The sequence below is a fragment of the Monodelphis domestica genome, chromosome 2, assembly GCF_027887165.1.
Source record: "Monodelphis domestica isolate mMonDom1 chromosome 2, mMonDom1.pri, whole genome shotgun sequence".
Taxonomy (NCBI): Eukaryota; Metazoa; Chordata; class Mammalia; order Didelphimorphia; family Didelphidae; genus Monodelphis; species Monodelphis domestica.
This window is the reverse complement of record NC_077228.1, coordinates 467,755,247-467,768,092: the sequence shown is the minus strand read 5'-3', so window position 1 is coordinate 467,768,092 and position 12,846 is coordinate 467,755,247. Positions and strand designations below refer to the sequence as shown.

The window sequence follows — 12,846 nt, the reverse complement described above, 5'->3', positions numbered from 1 at the left end:
AGCTAAGTACCTTCATTGTTACAATCAGGGGACTACAATTTAATCTTCACAATAAAAGATGAGCTAAGTACCTTCATTGCTACAATCAGGGGATTACAATTTAATCTTCACAATAAAGGAAGAGCTAAATACCTTCACTGTTGCAATTAGGAGATTGCTAAATCCAATCTTCACATCACTTAGACTATCTTAACAACTTGTTAACTGATGCTCTTGCTTCTAATCACTTCCCCTAATCTATATTCCACAAAGATACAAAATAAGGAGTGAGTATAGTTGTGTCACTCCCTTAGTAGCTCTATCCCTGCTAACAAGGAAAAAATCCAAATTTCTTGGCTTTCGTGGATTTAAGGCCAACAATGACTAGCTTCCATCTGTAGTGGTAGTCTCTCGGTGATGGAGTATGACTATTGTCTTTGTGCAGTTTCATCTACGGTGTACCCTCATGTGGCTTTGGAGTCCAAAGGCTGAGGCGCAGAGTTTGTGGCACACGGGGCATGGGACGCCAGTTGTTACCAGAGGTGCAGTTGTGGCCTGATGTCGGCGTTCACGCGCAGCGGCAAGACGTCGACGTCGCTCATCTTCAAAGGTGGTGGCGGCATGGTTAATGTGGGTTCTCCAGCTGCTTCTGTCCGAGGCAGCGAGTTCTAGTTGCTTTGGTGTGATGCCAGCCCACTTCAAGTTGGACTTTAGCTGATCCCTGTATCTTTTCTTTGGTCGCCCTTGTTTCCTGAGTCCAGCTGACAGTTCACCAAAGAATACCTGTCTTGGTATTCGCTGTGGGTCCATGTGGATGACGTGTCCAGACCATCGTAGCTGGGTTTTGAGGACCAGGACTTCGATGCTGGTGGAGTTGGCTCTGTCGAGGACTTCCTGGTTGGTGATTCGGTCCTGCCATCGGATCCTCATGATTGACCGGAGGGAATGTTGGTGGAATTGCTCCAACTGCTTCATGTGCTTCCGGTACAGTGTCCATGTCTCACAACCGTACAGGAGCGAGCTGAGGACCACTGCGTTGTACACTTTGAGCTTCGTCGCAGTGCTTACACCGCTGTGTTGGAGGACTTTGGAGCGCAGCCGCCCGAGTGCCTGGCTGGCCTTTTGGATCCTGGCATTGATCTCATGTTCTAGGGACCCATCGTTGACGATGGTGCTGCCCAGGTACTTGAAAGTGTTGACGTTAGAAAGCTGCGTGCTGTCGATTGTAATGCACAGATGGTTAGTTGGCCTCCCTGGTGCAGGTTGGAACAGCACCTCTGTTTTGCTGAGGCTGATAGTCAGGCCAAACAGTTTTGTTGTGGTAGAGAACCTGCCCACGATGGTTTGGAGATGATTTTCTTGGTGGGCCATGAGAGCACAGTCATCTGCGAAGAGAGCTTCCAGGATGAGTCTCTCTGTTGTCTTTGTTTTTGCAGTCAGGCGGCGAAGGTCGAATAGTGGGCCATCCAGTCGGTATTTGATGTAGACGCCCAGGTCTAGATCCATCACAGCATGTCTTAATACTTGGGTGAAGTATATGGTGAATAGTTACGGAGCGAGGACACAGCCTTGTTTCACACCATTGGAGATGTTGAAGCACCATTACTATTCAATATTACAATATTGAAATCCCTCTCTCCTATTTCCAGATTTTTGCAAACATTTACTTTTCCAAAATAGTTCATCTTTAGGGAATTATATTAGGCCTATCATGTAAGAGGAGTCAAGTTATATCCGTTGGTCAGACAGTTAATCAAATATATTTATTAAAGCACTATGTGCCAGGTACTGTGCTAAATGTTGGGGATACAAAGGTAAAACAATTCTTTGCCACCAGGAGTTAACTTTGAATTAGGAGAACAATGCAAATAACTGGGTGTATATAAAACATATAGATAATATGTAAAAGATATCTTAAAGGAAAAGGCCCTAGCAACTAAGGGACTCAGGACAATCTCCTTCAGAGGGTTGATTATGAAGTGAATCTTTAAGGAAGCCAGGAAAATGAAGAGGTATAGGTAAGGAAGCATGGGAGAAAGCCAGTGCAAAAACAAGGTGATAAAAAGATGGAGTGACATGTTTTAAGAAATAGTTATTATTTGTAAGAAGACTAGAAAAATAGAAGATCCAGGTTATGAAGAGCTTTAGTAATAGGGAACCACGGGAGTTTAACGTGTAGAAGAGGACATTGTCGAATCTATGCTGTAGGAAAATCATTTGGGCATCCGAGAGGTAGATGAAATAGAGTAAGAACATACTTGAGGCAGAGTAAATAATTAAAGGTTATTGCAACAGCCCAGGCCAGAAGTAATAAAGGTTTGAACTAGGATGGTAGTGAATCTTAACCTACTTAAATTTAAATAAATTTTGGGTTCCTGAAAGGATTAGTGTTTCCTATCAATGAAAATGTAAATATATTACATGATGATGAAAGTAAGTCTATGAATTAACAAGCAAAAAAAAATCCTTGGACCCAAAATGGAAAAGGAGAAAGTGATCATATGCATATTAACCCTATCCTCTTTGGAAGCCTAGGTTCAGAGGTGCATGTGTATGTGTGCATGTGTGTAAGCGCATAGAAATAGTTGAGAAGTTAGGTGAGTTTTTCTAACAGGAGTAGTTTTAATGTTTGAGATGAAGGAAAGTAAAGAGTTATCACTTTTTGATCATACTACAAAAAACAAATTATTAAAAGTTCTGTCATAGGTCTATTATCTCCTCTCTCCTCATTTACTCCAAAATATCATGCAATGAAGCTTTGTTTTTTCCCCCTGTTACAATGTGACTATGGACAGAAACCAAAGGAAGATATTGGCATGTGTTGCCATCAAAGCAACTAGGCCCTTTTCCTATAAGCCCTTCATCAGAACAACAAAAATTCATATTTATGTGGTTGCAAAACTTTGTATCCATTTTTATGCCATGCTTTTTTCCTGCTGACCACTCTTGAGCTCCACTCCTAACTTAGGAGAGCTTTCTAGAACATATCTCTCTGAAGCTACCATACTGCTGATTTCTAGATATTTCATACATACCATTCCATTTTCCACCACTGGCCCTAGAAAGAGAAATCAACTTAACACTTCCATTTCAAAAAAGGACCTATCGTTCAAATGTTCCATGGCTTCATTTAAAGCCCTGGGACTTCCAAGGCTATAATATACTTTCCCTGAGATATCTCATATATATATTGTCTTTCCCATTAGAATATAAACTCCTCAAGGGCAAAGACTTCCTTTTTTCTATTTTCATTTCCAGTCCTTATCATAGTATCTGGTGCATTGCAAGCACTTAACAAATGTTTTCTTCTTTCATTCATTATTTCATTGAAATACTCAAAACAACTCTATAAAGTACATAGTGTAAGGATTAAAAATTCCATTTTATAGACAAGGAAAGTAGAGCCTAGGTTAAATGACTTGTCTAAGTTCATGTAGTCAGTATCAGAATTAAAACTAAAAGCACAGAATTTCAGAGTTGACTCCACTAACACTGGCCTCCAGCAGTTGCAAACATGCCATCTCTATACTCCAGGAATTTTCTTTAGCTATTTCTAATGCCTAGAATGCTCTCCCTCCTCTTTTCTACCTACTGCACTCACTGGACTCCCAACTAAAATCCAATCTTTTATAGGAAATCTCTCCCAACCCCTCTTCATTTTAGTGCCTTCCCTCTTGGATTTATTTACTTTTAACCCTGTATAGAGCTTATTTGTAATTACTAATTTGTGGGATGTCTCTCATTACATAATGAGTTCTGTGAGGAGAGGGTCTGTCATCTATCTCTTTTTATATCCTTAATGTTTAGCATAGTGCCTGGTACTGTAAACCTTAAAATTTCTTAGACTTATAAATGTTGGAAATTTCACCATTGGGAAATTTCATACTTGGAAAATTTCTTACTGATAGTGTATTGGAATGTGAACCCCATTGGCATGGGAGGTTCCTTCTCCTCCCTTCTTAAGATTACTTTAGGACAGAAATGTTTTGCTGAACAATGGAAAGGGCTTTGACCTATGCTTAAGCACAGAACAGGAATTTCTTTGAGTCATGATTGATTTTAGAATTGATACAATAGAGATACTTGGAATGACAGAATCAGGTCTTGGAAAATACAATTTCCACCCCACTCAGTCCTAACAGGATTTAGGAAGGGCTGCAGCATAGATCAAAATTTAATTATTTGAGAATATGACCTCCAACAGACATGTGCAAAGCCCAGACCTCTGGGCAGTCCTGGGTTCAGCTAGAGACACCATTGGCACAGGGAAAATGATGGACAGTGATTGGTAGATGTGAGAACTGAGGGGAGGAAACTTGGATGGTTTCCTTAAAGAGAGAGGGGTCTGAGGACTGAGGGGGTGGTTGGAGAGTTTTGGCTCTGAGTGGTTGGAGAGGTGCTCTGAGAAGCTTGCTCTGAAGGAAGCTGAAGGTGGGGGCCTCTGAGACTGTTTCTCCATTTTGGTCACGTGAGTAATAGGGACTGATCTCTTTTCTTTGCCCCAGCTATCTAAGGGCTTGGGCCTTTTGGCCCAGCCTAAACAGAAGGGGTATTTAAGCCCTATTCCCTTCTCTCCCCTTTCTCTCTCCCTCTCTCTCTCTCTCTCTAATTCCTTTCTTCCTCCTGTCTGTAATTAAACTCTATAAAAGGTTGACGGCTGACTTGAGTTTTCATTTAGGAATTACATAGCTGATTCCTTGGCGACCTTAAATTAATATATATCAGTCTTTTAAAGTGATCTCCTTGTCACATTGTGGCTGACCACACAGGAGTCTAAAGAATCCTCTCAATAAACTTCTGAAATTCCTTGCCTTTTTACTATACCGTCTCACCACTTAGTCCCTTTTTTTTTAACAAAAAACTTGGCTTAAAGACAGCTGCTAGAACACGTGAGTATAAAAAACTTTTTCTCTCTTCTCTTTTCTCCTTAAGTTAAATTGGAATCAGCAGTTTTTTCTTTTTCTTCCCTTTAATCTTAAGGGACAGCTGGGTAGCTCAGCGGATTGAGAGCCAGGCCTAAAGACAGAAGGTCCTGGGTTCAAATCAGACCTCGGATACTTCCCAGCTGTGTGACTCTGATAGACAGAAAACAGCTGTTTTAAATCTCAGAAACAGGACTCTAAAGTCCTGGCTGGAAGAAGCTGTTTCTAAATATCCTTTCCCTTAAGGAATAACTTCCTGGATTAAGAAAAAAAAAAAAACCTTGTGGAAAGTTTGTGGCTTTGCCCTGCTCCCCACATGTTTTGTGAAATTACAAAATATATATAAAAAAATGAGTACTACATTCTTTGACAATTATATGGCAGCTTGTCACAGTACATGATAGGAACTTGATAAATGTTCATTGATTGGTTCACTACTTGACCATTGGGAAATGGCTGAATAAATTATGGTATATGATTGTAATAGGACTATACTATTGTATTACTATACTACTATTTTATAAGAAACGATGAGAAGGTGCTTTCAGAAAAACCTAGAAAGACTTCCATGAACTGATATAAAATGAAGTGAGTAGAAACAAGAAAACAGTGCACTCAGTAACAGCAACATTAATGATGCTCAACTATGAATGACTTAGCAAGTCAACAATCAATTCAGCAATTCAATTCTCAGCAATTCAACAATCCAAGACAATTCCAAAGGACTTATTATGAAAAATGCTATCACATAAATGTTTTTATTAAATGATGCTTCACTAGCCCCAGAGTCACGCAGGCAAGCAGGAATCAAAGGTGGGACTTAAGTCTTCTGGACTTAAAAATCAGTTCTCTTATATACATTATAGCAGCTACAATGCTAGTGTTATTATTGATAATTTTCAAATTAGGAAGCTGAGGATCAGAGAGGTTAAGGGACTTGCCTGGATCACACAACAAGTATCAATGGCTGGGTGGGATTCAAAGCTAGGTCTCTGATTCCAATTCCATCCTATCCATTACATTATGCTACTTTACTTTCTAAGATCTATGGGATTTCTATAAAGGCAAGAGTAGAAAGAATGCATGCTATAAAACAAATATGCCATATCAATGAGGTCTTCATGCTGCATTACCATAATCATACTGTCCAGGAAATCCCAATCATATTACAATACAATTTTAAAATGTAAGGGCCCTTAGAGATCTAGTTCAATCCCTTTTACAGATGAAGGAACTGAGGCCCAGAGAGACCAAGTGTATTAGTTAGAATCACACAGGTAATAGCAGTGAAAGCAGGATTCAAACTCAGTCCTTTGACTGAAAATTCAATAATCTTTCCACTAGACCACGCTGCAGCAATAAATTATCAAGCAGGAAAAGCATCCTAGGCACTATAAGAATGTCTGCAATTCAACAAGTCCATATTAACGAGCCTACTATGTACAAGGGATACAGAAATAACAAAACCATTCTTGCCCTCAAAGAGCTTGGGGGAGAGAGGAAGAGAAGGAAGCAAAGGAGATATAAGCATGTTATAGGAATATAAAGTATACACAAAGTAATTTCCACAGAATAAGAGGGTGCTAAGAATTAAGGGAATCAGAAAAACCTCTAATAGGATGTAACATTTGATCTGTACTTTGATAGAAGTTAAAAGGTGTAGATAGGAGAACATTAAAGCAAAGAGGAAGCAAGCAAAGGTGCTGGGATGGGAGATGGGCTTTCAGTACAAGAACAGTTAGCAGATTAGTTTGACTAGAATGGGATGTGGAAAGAGGAATACTAGAAACAGAGTGAAAAGACAGATGGGTGCCAGATTGAGGAGGACTTTAAATGTCACATTAAGGATTTTGTATTTTATCCAAAAGGCAATATGAAGCTATAGTAAATTTTTGAGTCTCAGGTTTTAATGATATTGATTTAAAGGTTAAATGGGGGATAGATTAGAGAGGGAGAGACTAGAAGCAAGGAGCCCAATTAGGAGAATATTGCAATAGTCCAAGTGAAAGGTTATAAGGATATGAATCAGGGTAGAGATTGTGTGAGATTTAGAAAATTGATGAGAGAAATAAGGAAGGAAGATCAACAAGTCTTGACAACTGACTAGATAAGGATGCTGAAGTAAAGAAAACGCAAGGATGACTCTAAGCTTTTGAACAGGAATGAATGGAAAAACACAGCACATCAGCAAAAATAGGGAAGTTCTAAGCTCAATCAGGCATTGCCCTGAACAAGTCATTTCCATTCAGATTTATGTGTTGATGTAATTATGAAAGCTACATTGAAAAGCTTTTGCAATATATCCAAAATGTATATAAACTTTTTTTGTATTGGTATGACATGATAAAAAGAAAAAAATCTTAATGCATTTTAATGATTAGTACAACATGATGACTTTACAATTCATGACAAATGTCAAGTACAAGCGGAAAAATACTTTTAGAAACTACAATATATTAAAATTTTGACTTTTCAAGATAAAAAAATGTTAAACAATTTCAATAACTGAAAGAGGTTCCATGTGTCCAGGCTAATTTTTTTTCCTCTACAACTGTGCATTTCATAAAAGCTGGCACCATTAACTTCTCAATCTCATCAGAGATCAAAGGCACCTTTATAACAGAAGTCAAGATATATTTAATAATGGGGGAAATAAAGCATAATGATCTGTCAACAAAACTACACCTAGCCTACTTCAGCTCTTGACAACCCAACAAGACCTGAAGTTCTTAAAGGCCTTTGACCAGAAGGAAGAAAAATCCTTTGTATTGTTCCCCTCTTCACTAAAGACACAACTTCTTATAAAGGTTCGAAACTTCCATCACCTAATGGCAACCTCAGCTGGGTTAGACAATTAAAAACACAAGTCAGATCCTAAAGACTGAAGGAAAAAAAAAATAAAACTAATCTCAGCACCAGGGAGAGAAATCAATGTCACAATAAACCTTTCCTGGCTAGGCTAAATGAAACATAGGCAAAGAGGAATAGAAAAAGACCCAGACATACCCTTTTTAAGCTCTTCCCCATTTCCATTCTTAAATGCAGACAGAGGAGGTAATCTCAAAAGTATCCCTCACTAAACTCTAAACTCATGGGGTCAAGTTGAAGGAAGAGTCATTCTTCTTCCTGCCCATCCACCCACACATTATCCCTACCAAGTCGGAAAACTGGCTAAAATGGGTGGGAAAGAAAGGCCCCTTCCAATCCCTGGAAGGAGAGTGGGCAGAGCTAGGGACGGAAGGGGCGACAGTCTCCTCCCGTCGGGGAGAGAAAGGGGCCGCTACTGATGAATGACAGGGGCATTCTCTACACCACCAGTGGCCTTAATCTCGGGAGAGAGGGCCGTGGGGATGGGGAGGCAGGTGATAGAGGTACGGGTAGGGGTAGGAGTAGCAGAAGGAGCAGCAGCAGCAACCGGGAAGAGGCGCGACGTGGCACAGTGGGCGCTCGCCCCGCCCAACCCAGCCCAGCCCAGCCCCGCCGCAGCCGGTTACCAGTTGCTCCAGATGCCGTAGAGCAGTTCCACGAAGGCAAAGGAAAGGTTCAGGCACAGGAACAGGAACAGGTTCCGGGATGTCTTGTCTGACAGGATGGACCTGGACGAGGCACAGACACAGAGAGTCAAGCCCGGCTCAGAGGAGCTGGCACTGGAAGCGGGAGCTCGAGGGAGGGCCCGTGCAGCCCAGGGAGGTCAGCCCGGCCCCCTGGGAGAATGAAGGATCCGGAATCAGACCCCCTCCTTCCCTCCTCCCCCGGCGATCCCCCCTTTACCTCCTCACCTGAACCAGCCCGAGATCTTGCGGACCAGATTGAATTTGGGGGGTTTGTATTCATCGTCCTTGATGGAGAGGGGCAGCATCTTCGCCCCGGGCGGCGGGCCCGCTCCCCTCCTCTCCTCCTCTGCTGAGGCGGTGACGGAAGCTGCGGCGACCGCTCAGCCCAGACCTGCCGGGACCCCTCAGAGATTACCTCTCTCACACACAAACACACAAGCACACAACACACACACACAAACACACTAGCACAACCCGGACACCACGACTTCCGGCCCGGTCAGTGGTGCGTCTGCGCCCTGGGACGGAAAAGAGGAGGGGGTAGGGAGGGGGGAGCCAAAGCTGCCCAGGGCCCTGCGCCGTAGGGGGCGGAGCCTGCGCCAGAGGAGGCGGGGCTTTGTGCTGGCGTGGGGGCGGGGCCTGGCGTGTGTCCCAACTGGAGCTGAATTGCTTCAGAGTTGAGTAAAGAAGACATTGTCTGCTCCTGTGGGGACATTAGAGTAGGGTTAGGGCAAGGGACTGGATGGGACAGGCCCTTTGGTATCTCAGTTGGGATCTGCCTTCAGATAAAGGTTCAGAGGGGTGTATGACTAGCAGCTTAAGTTTGGCTTGGTGAAATGAATTATGAGTCTCCCCTACTTATAAGTACATAGAGTTCATTGAGTTGGCATGAGTTAGAATTGGAGATAATAGCTAGCACTTAGAAAATACTTTAAGGTTTGCAAAGCATTTCATAGATAATTCCATTTGGCCATCTAAGATATTATCCAGTCCAACTCCTGTGTTTTACAAATGGGAAAATAATAGCTAATGTTTACTTAGTTGGTTTAAAAGCACTTTACACATTATCTTATTTGAAACTGAGGTCCAGAGAATATCCCAACAAGATATTTGGAAATGGAAGGTTTCTTAGAGGCAATCAATTCTAAATACTTCAGCAATCAACAGATATTTATTTAGCAGTGTGCTCCACACTATGGCAAAAGAGAAATAATCCCTACCCTCAAGGTGCTTACACTTTAACAGAGGAATGATGCTACACCATATATTTTATAATGAGGAAACAAAAGCCAAGAGAGGCTAAGTGGCAAGTCTGAAGATCCCACAGGTAACAAAAATAATAATAGCAAGTTTATATTGCTTTGAGGTTTATAAAGTGTCAGTAATGAGTATCGCATTCAGATCCTCTGTATTCAAGTGCAGCAGTCTTTTTTTAGTCCATTGGACTATGCAAAGATACTAGAGTAGTTTGCTTTTTCCTTTGTCAGTTCATTTTACAGATAGGAACTAGTGGCACACAAGGTTAAGTGACTTGCCCAGGGTCACATAGCTATTAAGTGTCTGAGGCCAAATTTGAACTCGAGGAAGATGAGTATTCCTGACTCCAACAGGCACTCTATCCACTGCACCTAGTTTTCCCAACATTAATAATAGTATTTTAATACTATTTCAAGGTTTATAAAGTGTCAGTAATGGGTCATGCATTGAGGTCCTCTATATTCAAATGAGACACTCTTTTTTACTCCACTAGACTATACATACCTCTTTAGAGGTTATTTTCATCAGTATTTTTTGTGCCTCTTTTACTAAACTGTTAATTCTCTTTTCATAATTTTCTTGCATCACTTTCATTTCTTTCCCCAAGTTTTCCTCTAACACTTATCACTTTCTTTAATTCTCATGGGAATTATTATTGAGTGTTATTCTTTGAAGCTTTGCTGTTTTCATGTTCTGAGTTTATGTTTTTGGTCTTCCCTATTATCAAAGTAGTTTTTTTGTGATTAAGTTCTTTTTTGGTTGTTGTTTGCACATTTCTCTGCCTATTTCTTGGCTTTGAACTTTATGTTAAAGTTGGGCTCTGCTTCTCTGGGAGTGGGGAGGCACTGCCCCAAACTTAAGGATTTTTTGTGATTCTATTTTGTATCTTTGCCAAGAAAACTTTAAAAGGGGTAGTATAGAGTCAGACACCACTGAACAACAACAAAAATAATGTCATTATCTAAATAAGTATTTAAATGCAGCAGCTAAGCAGCTCAGTGGATTGAGTGCTAGGCCAGGAGTCAGCTGTAGGACCCTAACTCTGTTTGCCTCATGTGAAGATTGAATTTGACGCTCCCCTGATTGTAACAATGAAGGTACTTCCAAAGAGATAATGGACACAAAGACTTGTACAAAAATATTCATAGCTGCGCTCTTTGTGGTGGCCCAAAACTGGAAAACGAGGGGATGCCCATCAATTGGGGAATGGCTGAACAAACTGTGGTATATGTTGGTGATGGAATACTATTGTGCTAAAAGGAATAATAAAGTGGAGAAGTTCCATGGAGACTGGAACAACCTCCAGGAAGTGATGCAGAGCGAGAGGAGCAGAACCAGGAGAACATTGTACACAGAGACTAATACACTGTGGTATAATCGAACGTAATGGACTTCTCCATTAGTGGCGGTGTAATGTCCCTGAACAACTTGCAGGGATCCAGGAGAAAAAAACACCATTCATAAGCAAAGGATAAACTATGGGAGTGGAAACACCGAGAAAAAGCAACTGCCTGAATACAGAGGTTGAGGGGACATGACAGAGGATAGACTCTAAATGAACACTCTAATGCAAATACTATCAACAAAGCAATGGGTTCAAATCAAGAAAACATCTAATGCCCAGTGGACTTACGCGTTGGCTGGGGGGGGGGGAAGGAGGAAAAGAAAATTATCTATGTCTTTAACGAATAATGCTTGGAAATGATCAAATAAAATATATTTTAAAAAAAACAATGAAGGTACTTAGCTCTTCCCTGATTTATGAAGATTAAATTGTTATCCCCTGTCTATTTTTAGATTTAATCCCCAGAAGTGTAAACACCCTACTTAAAGCTGAAGGAGAGGATCTGCCCATTTTTAAATTTAATCCCCAAAATGTAAGCATAGTACTTAAAGTTGAGTATAGAGATCTGTCTGTTTTTAGCTTTTAATCCCCATAAGTATAAGCACAGTACTTAAAACTTAAGTATGGAAATCTACCCATTTTCAATTTAACCAAAAAAAGGTATGAACAGCCATTTTACACACTGACTAGGAGGTCTGTGACCACTTGTGAAAGAGAATCAACTGACTACCTTCTGGGAGGTCCTAGAGTGGAGCATTGGCTGTGATTGGTAGAAGTAAAGATTAAGGGAAGTGATGCAAGAAAAAAGGTCCTTAAAAGAAAGAGACAAGGGCCTGAACTCAGTTCTTCTGGCAGTCCTTCTGGAAGTTCGACTTGGACTTCCCCTGCTGCTGGAGTTCTACTGGCAGTTCTACTGGAGTGGAGAATTTTCTTCATTCAGAAGAGTGCTGACTGGACCTGTTTCCTGGTGACCCCTTTTTCTTGACTTTCTGGTGAGTGTAAAGGCTGACTCCCTTTCCCTTAGCTGTGGCCTCTGAATTCCTGCCTGGCTCAGAGGAGGCCAGAGTAGCTATCTCTCTCTTTTCCTCTCTTTCTCTCTTCCTTAATATCTTCCCTGTATTGTAAGTAAACTACCATCAATTCCATTCTGACTTTAGTAATTCATTTGGGATTTAGTAATTAAATCCCTGGTGAACAACTAAATTATATTCAGTCCAACCATAAATTTAACACTCAGTTTCCTCATCTGTAAAATGAAAAAAAAAAAAAAAAGAAACACCCCTGTATCTTTGCCCAAAAAACAAACAAACTCTCTAAATGGAGTCCCAAAGAATCAAAAATAACTGAATGACAAAACTCCCTTCCTCAGTGGATGGGAATATTTATTAATGCCTTCATCCTTGGTTCCCTTCAAGTCATCTTTAATAGATGATATCCTGTGTATTCTCCACATGTGACTTGCCCTTTATTCAATTGTCCTTCATTGCTCTTTGCCAGCCTAAAATTTGCTCCTCAGATAATAGAGGCCATAGGATAGTGATTGTGAACCTTTTAGAGATGGAGTGCTGGGTCTGCTTCTATCCCACAACAACCCCCCCCCCCTTGTGTGCCATGTCCCTCCCCCCTCATGCTGGGTACACCCTGCCCCACCCCCCTTACCCCATACAAGGAGGGAGAAAGTGCTCCCACTGGGCTGTTAGATAGCAGGACAGGAGCTGTGAAAAAAATGTCATCAGGCACAGTGGAGAGGGAGAGGGGAGCAGCTCCTCCAGAGTCTCTCTGCGTTTCT

General features: G+C 41.2%; 1 protein-coding gene across 1 annotated transcript in view; it reads right to left on the bottom strand.

Moving 5' to 3' along the window:
• The window catches only part of SLC30A7 (solute carrier family 30 member 7), a 97,788-nt gene extending 88,742 nt beyond the window's left edge, over positions 1–9,046 (bottom strand). The window contains exons 1-2 of the mRNA XM_001381841.4: positions 8,681–9,046; positions 8,396–8,497 (exon numbers count right to left, since the gene is read on the bottom strand). Coding sequence (XP_001381878.1) covers positions 8,396–8,497; positions 8,681–8,760 — 182 coding nt within the window. The 5' untranslated portion in view covers positions 8,761–9,046. The remainder of the gene's footprint in view (positions 1–8,395; positions 8,498–8,680) is intronic.
• Positions 9,047–12,846: the final 3,800 nt, after the last annotated feature.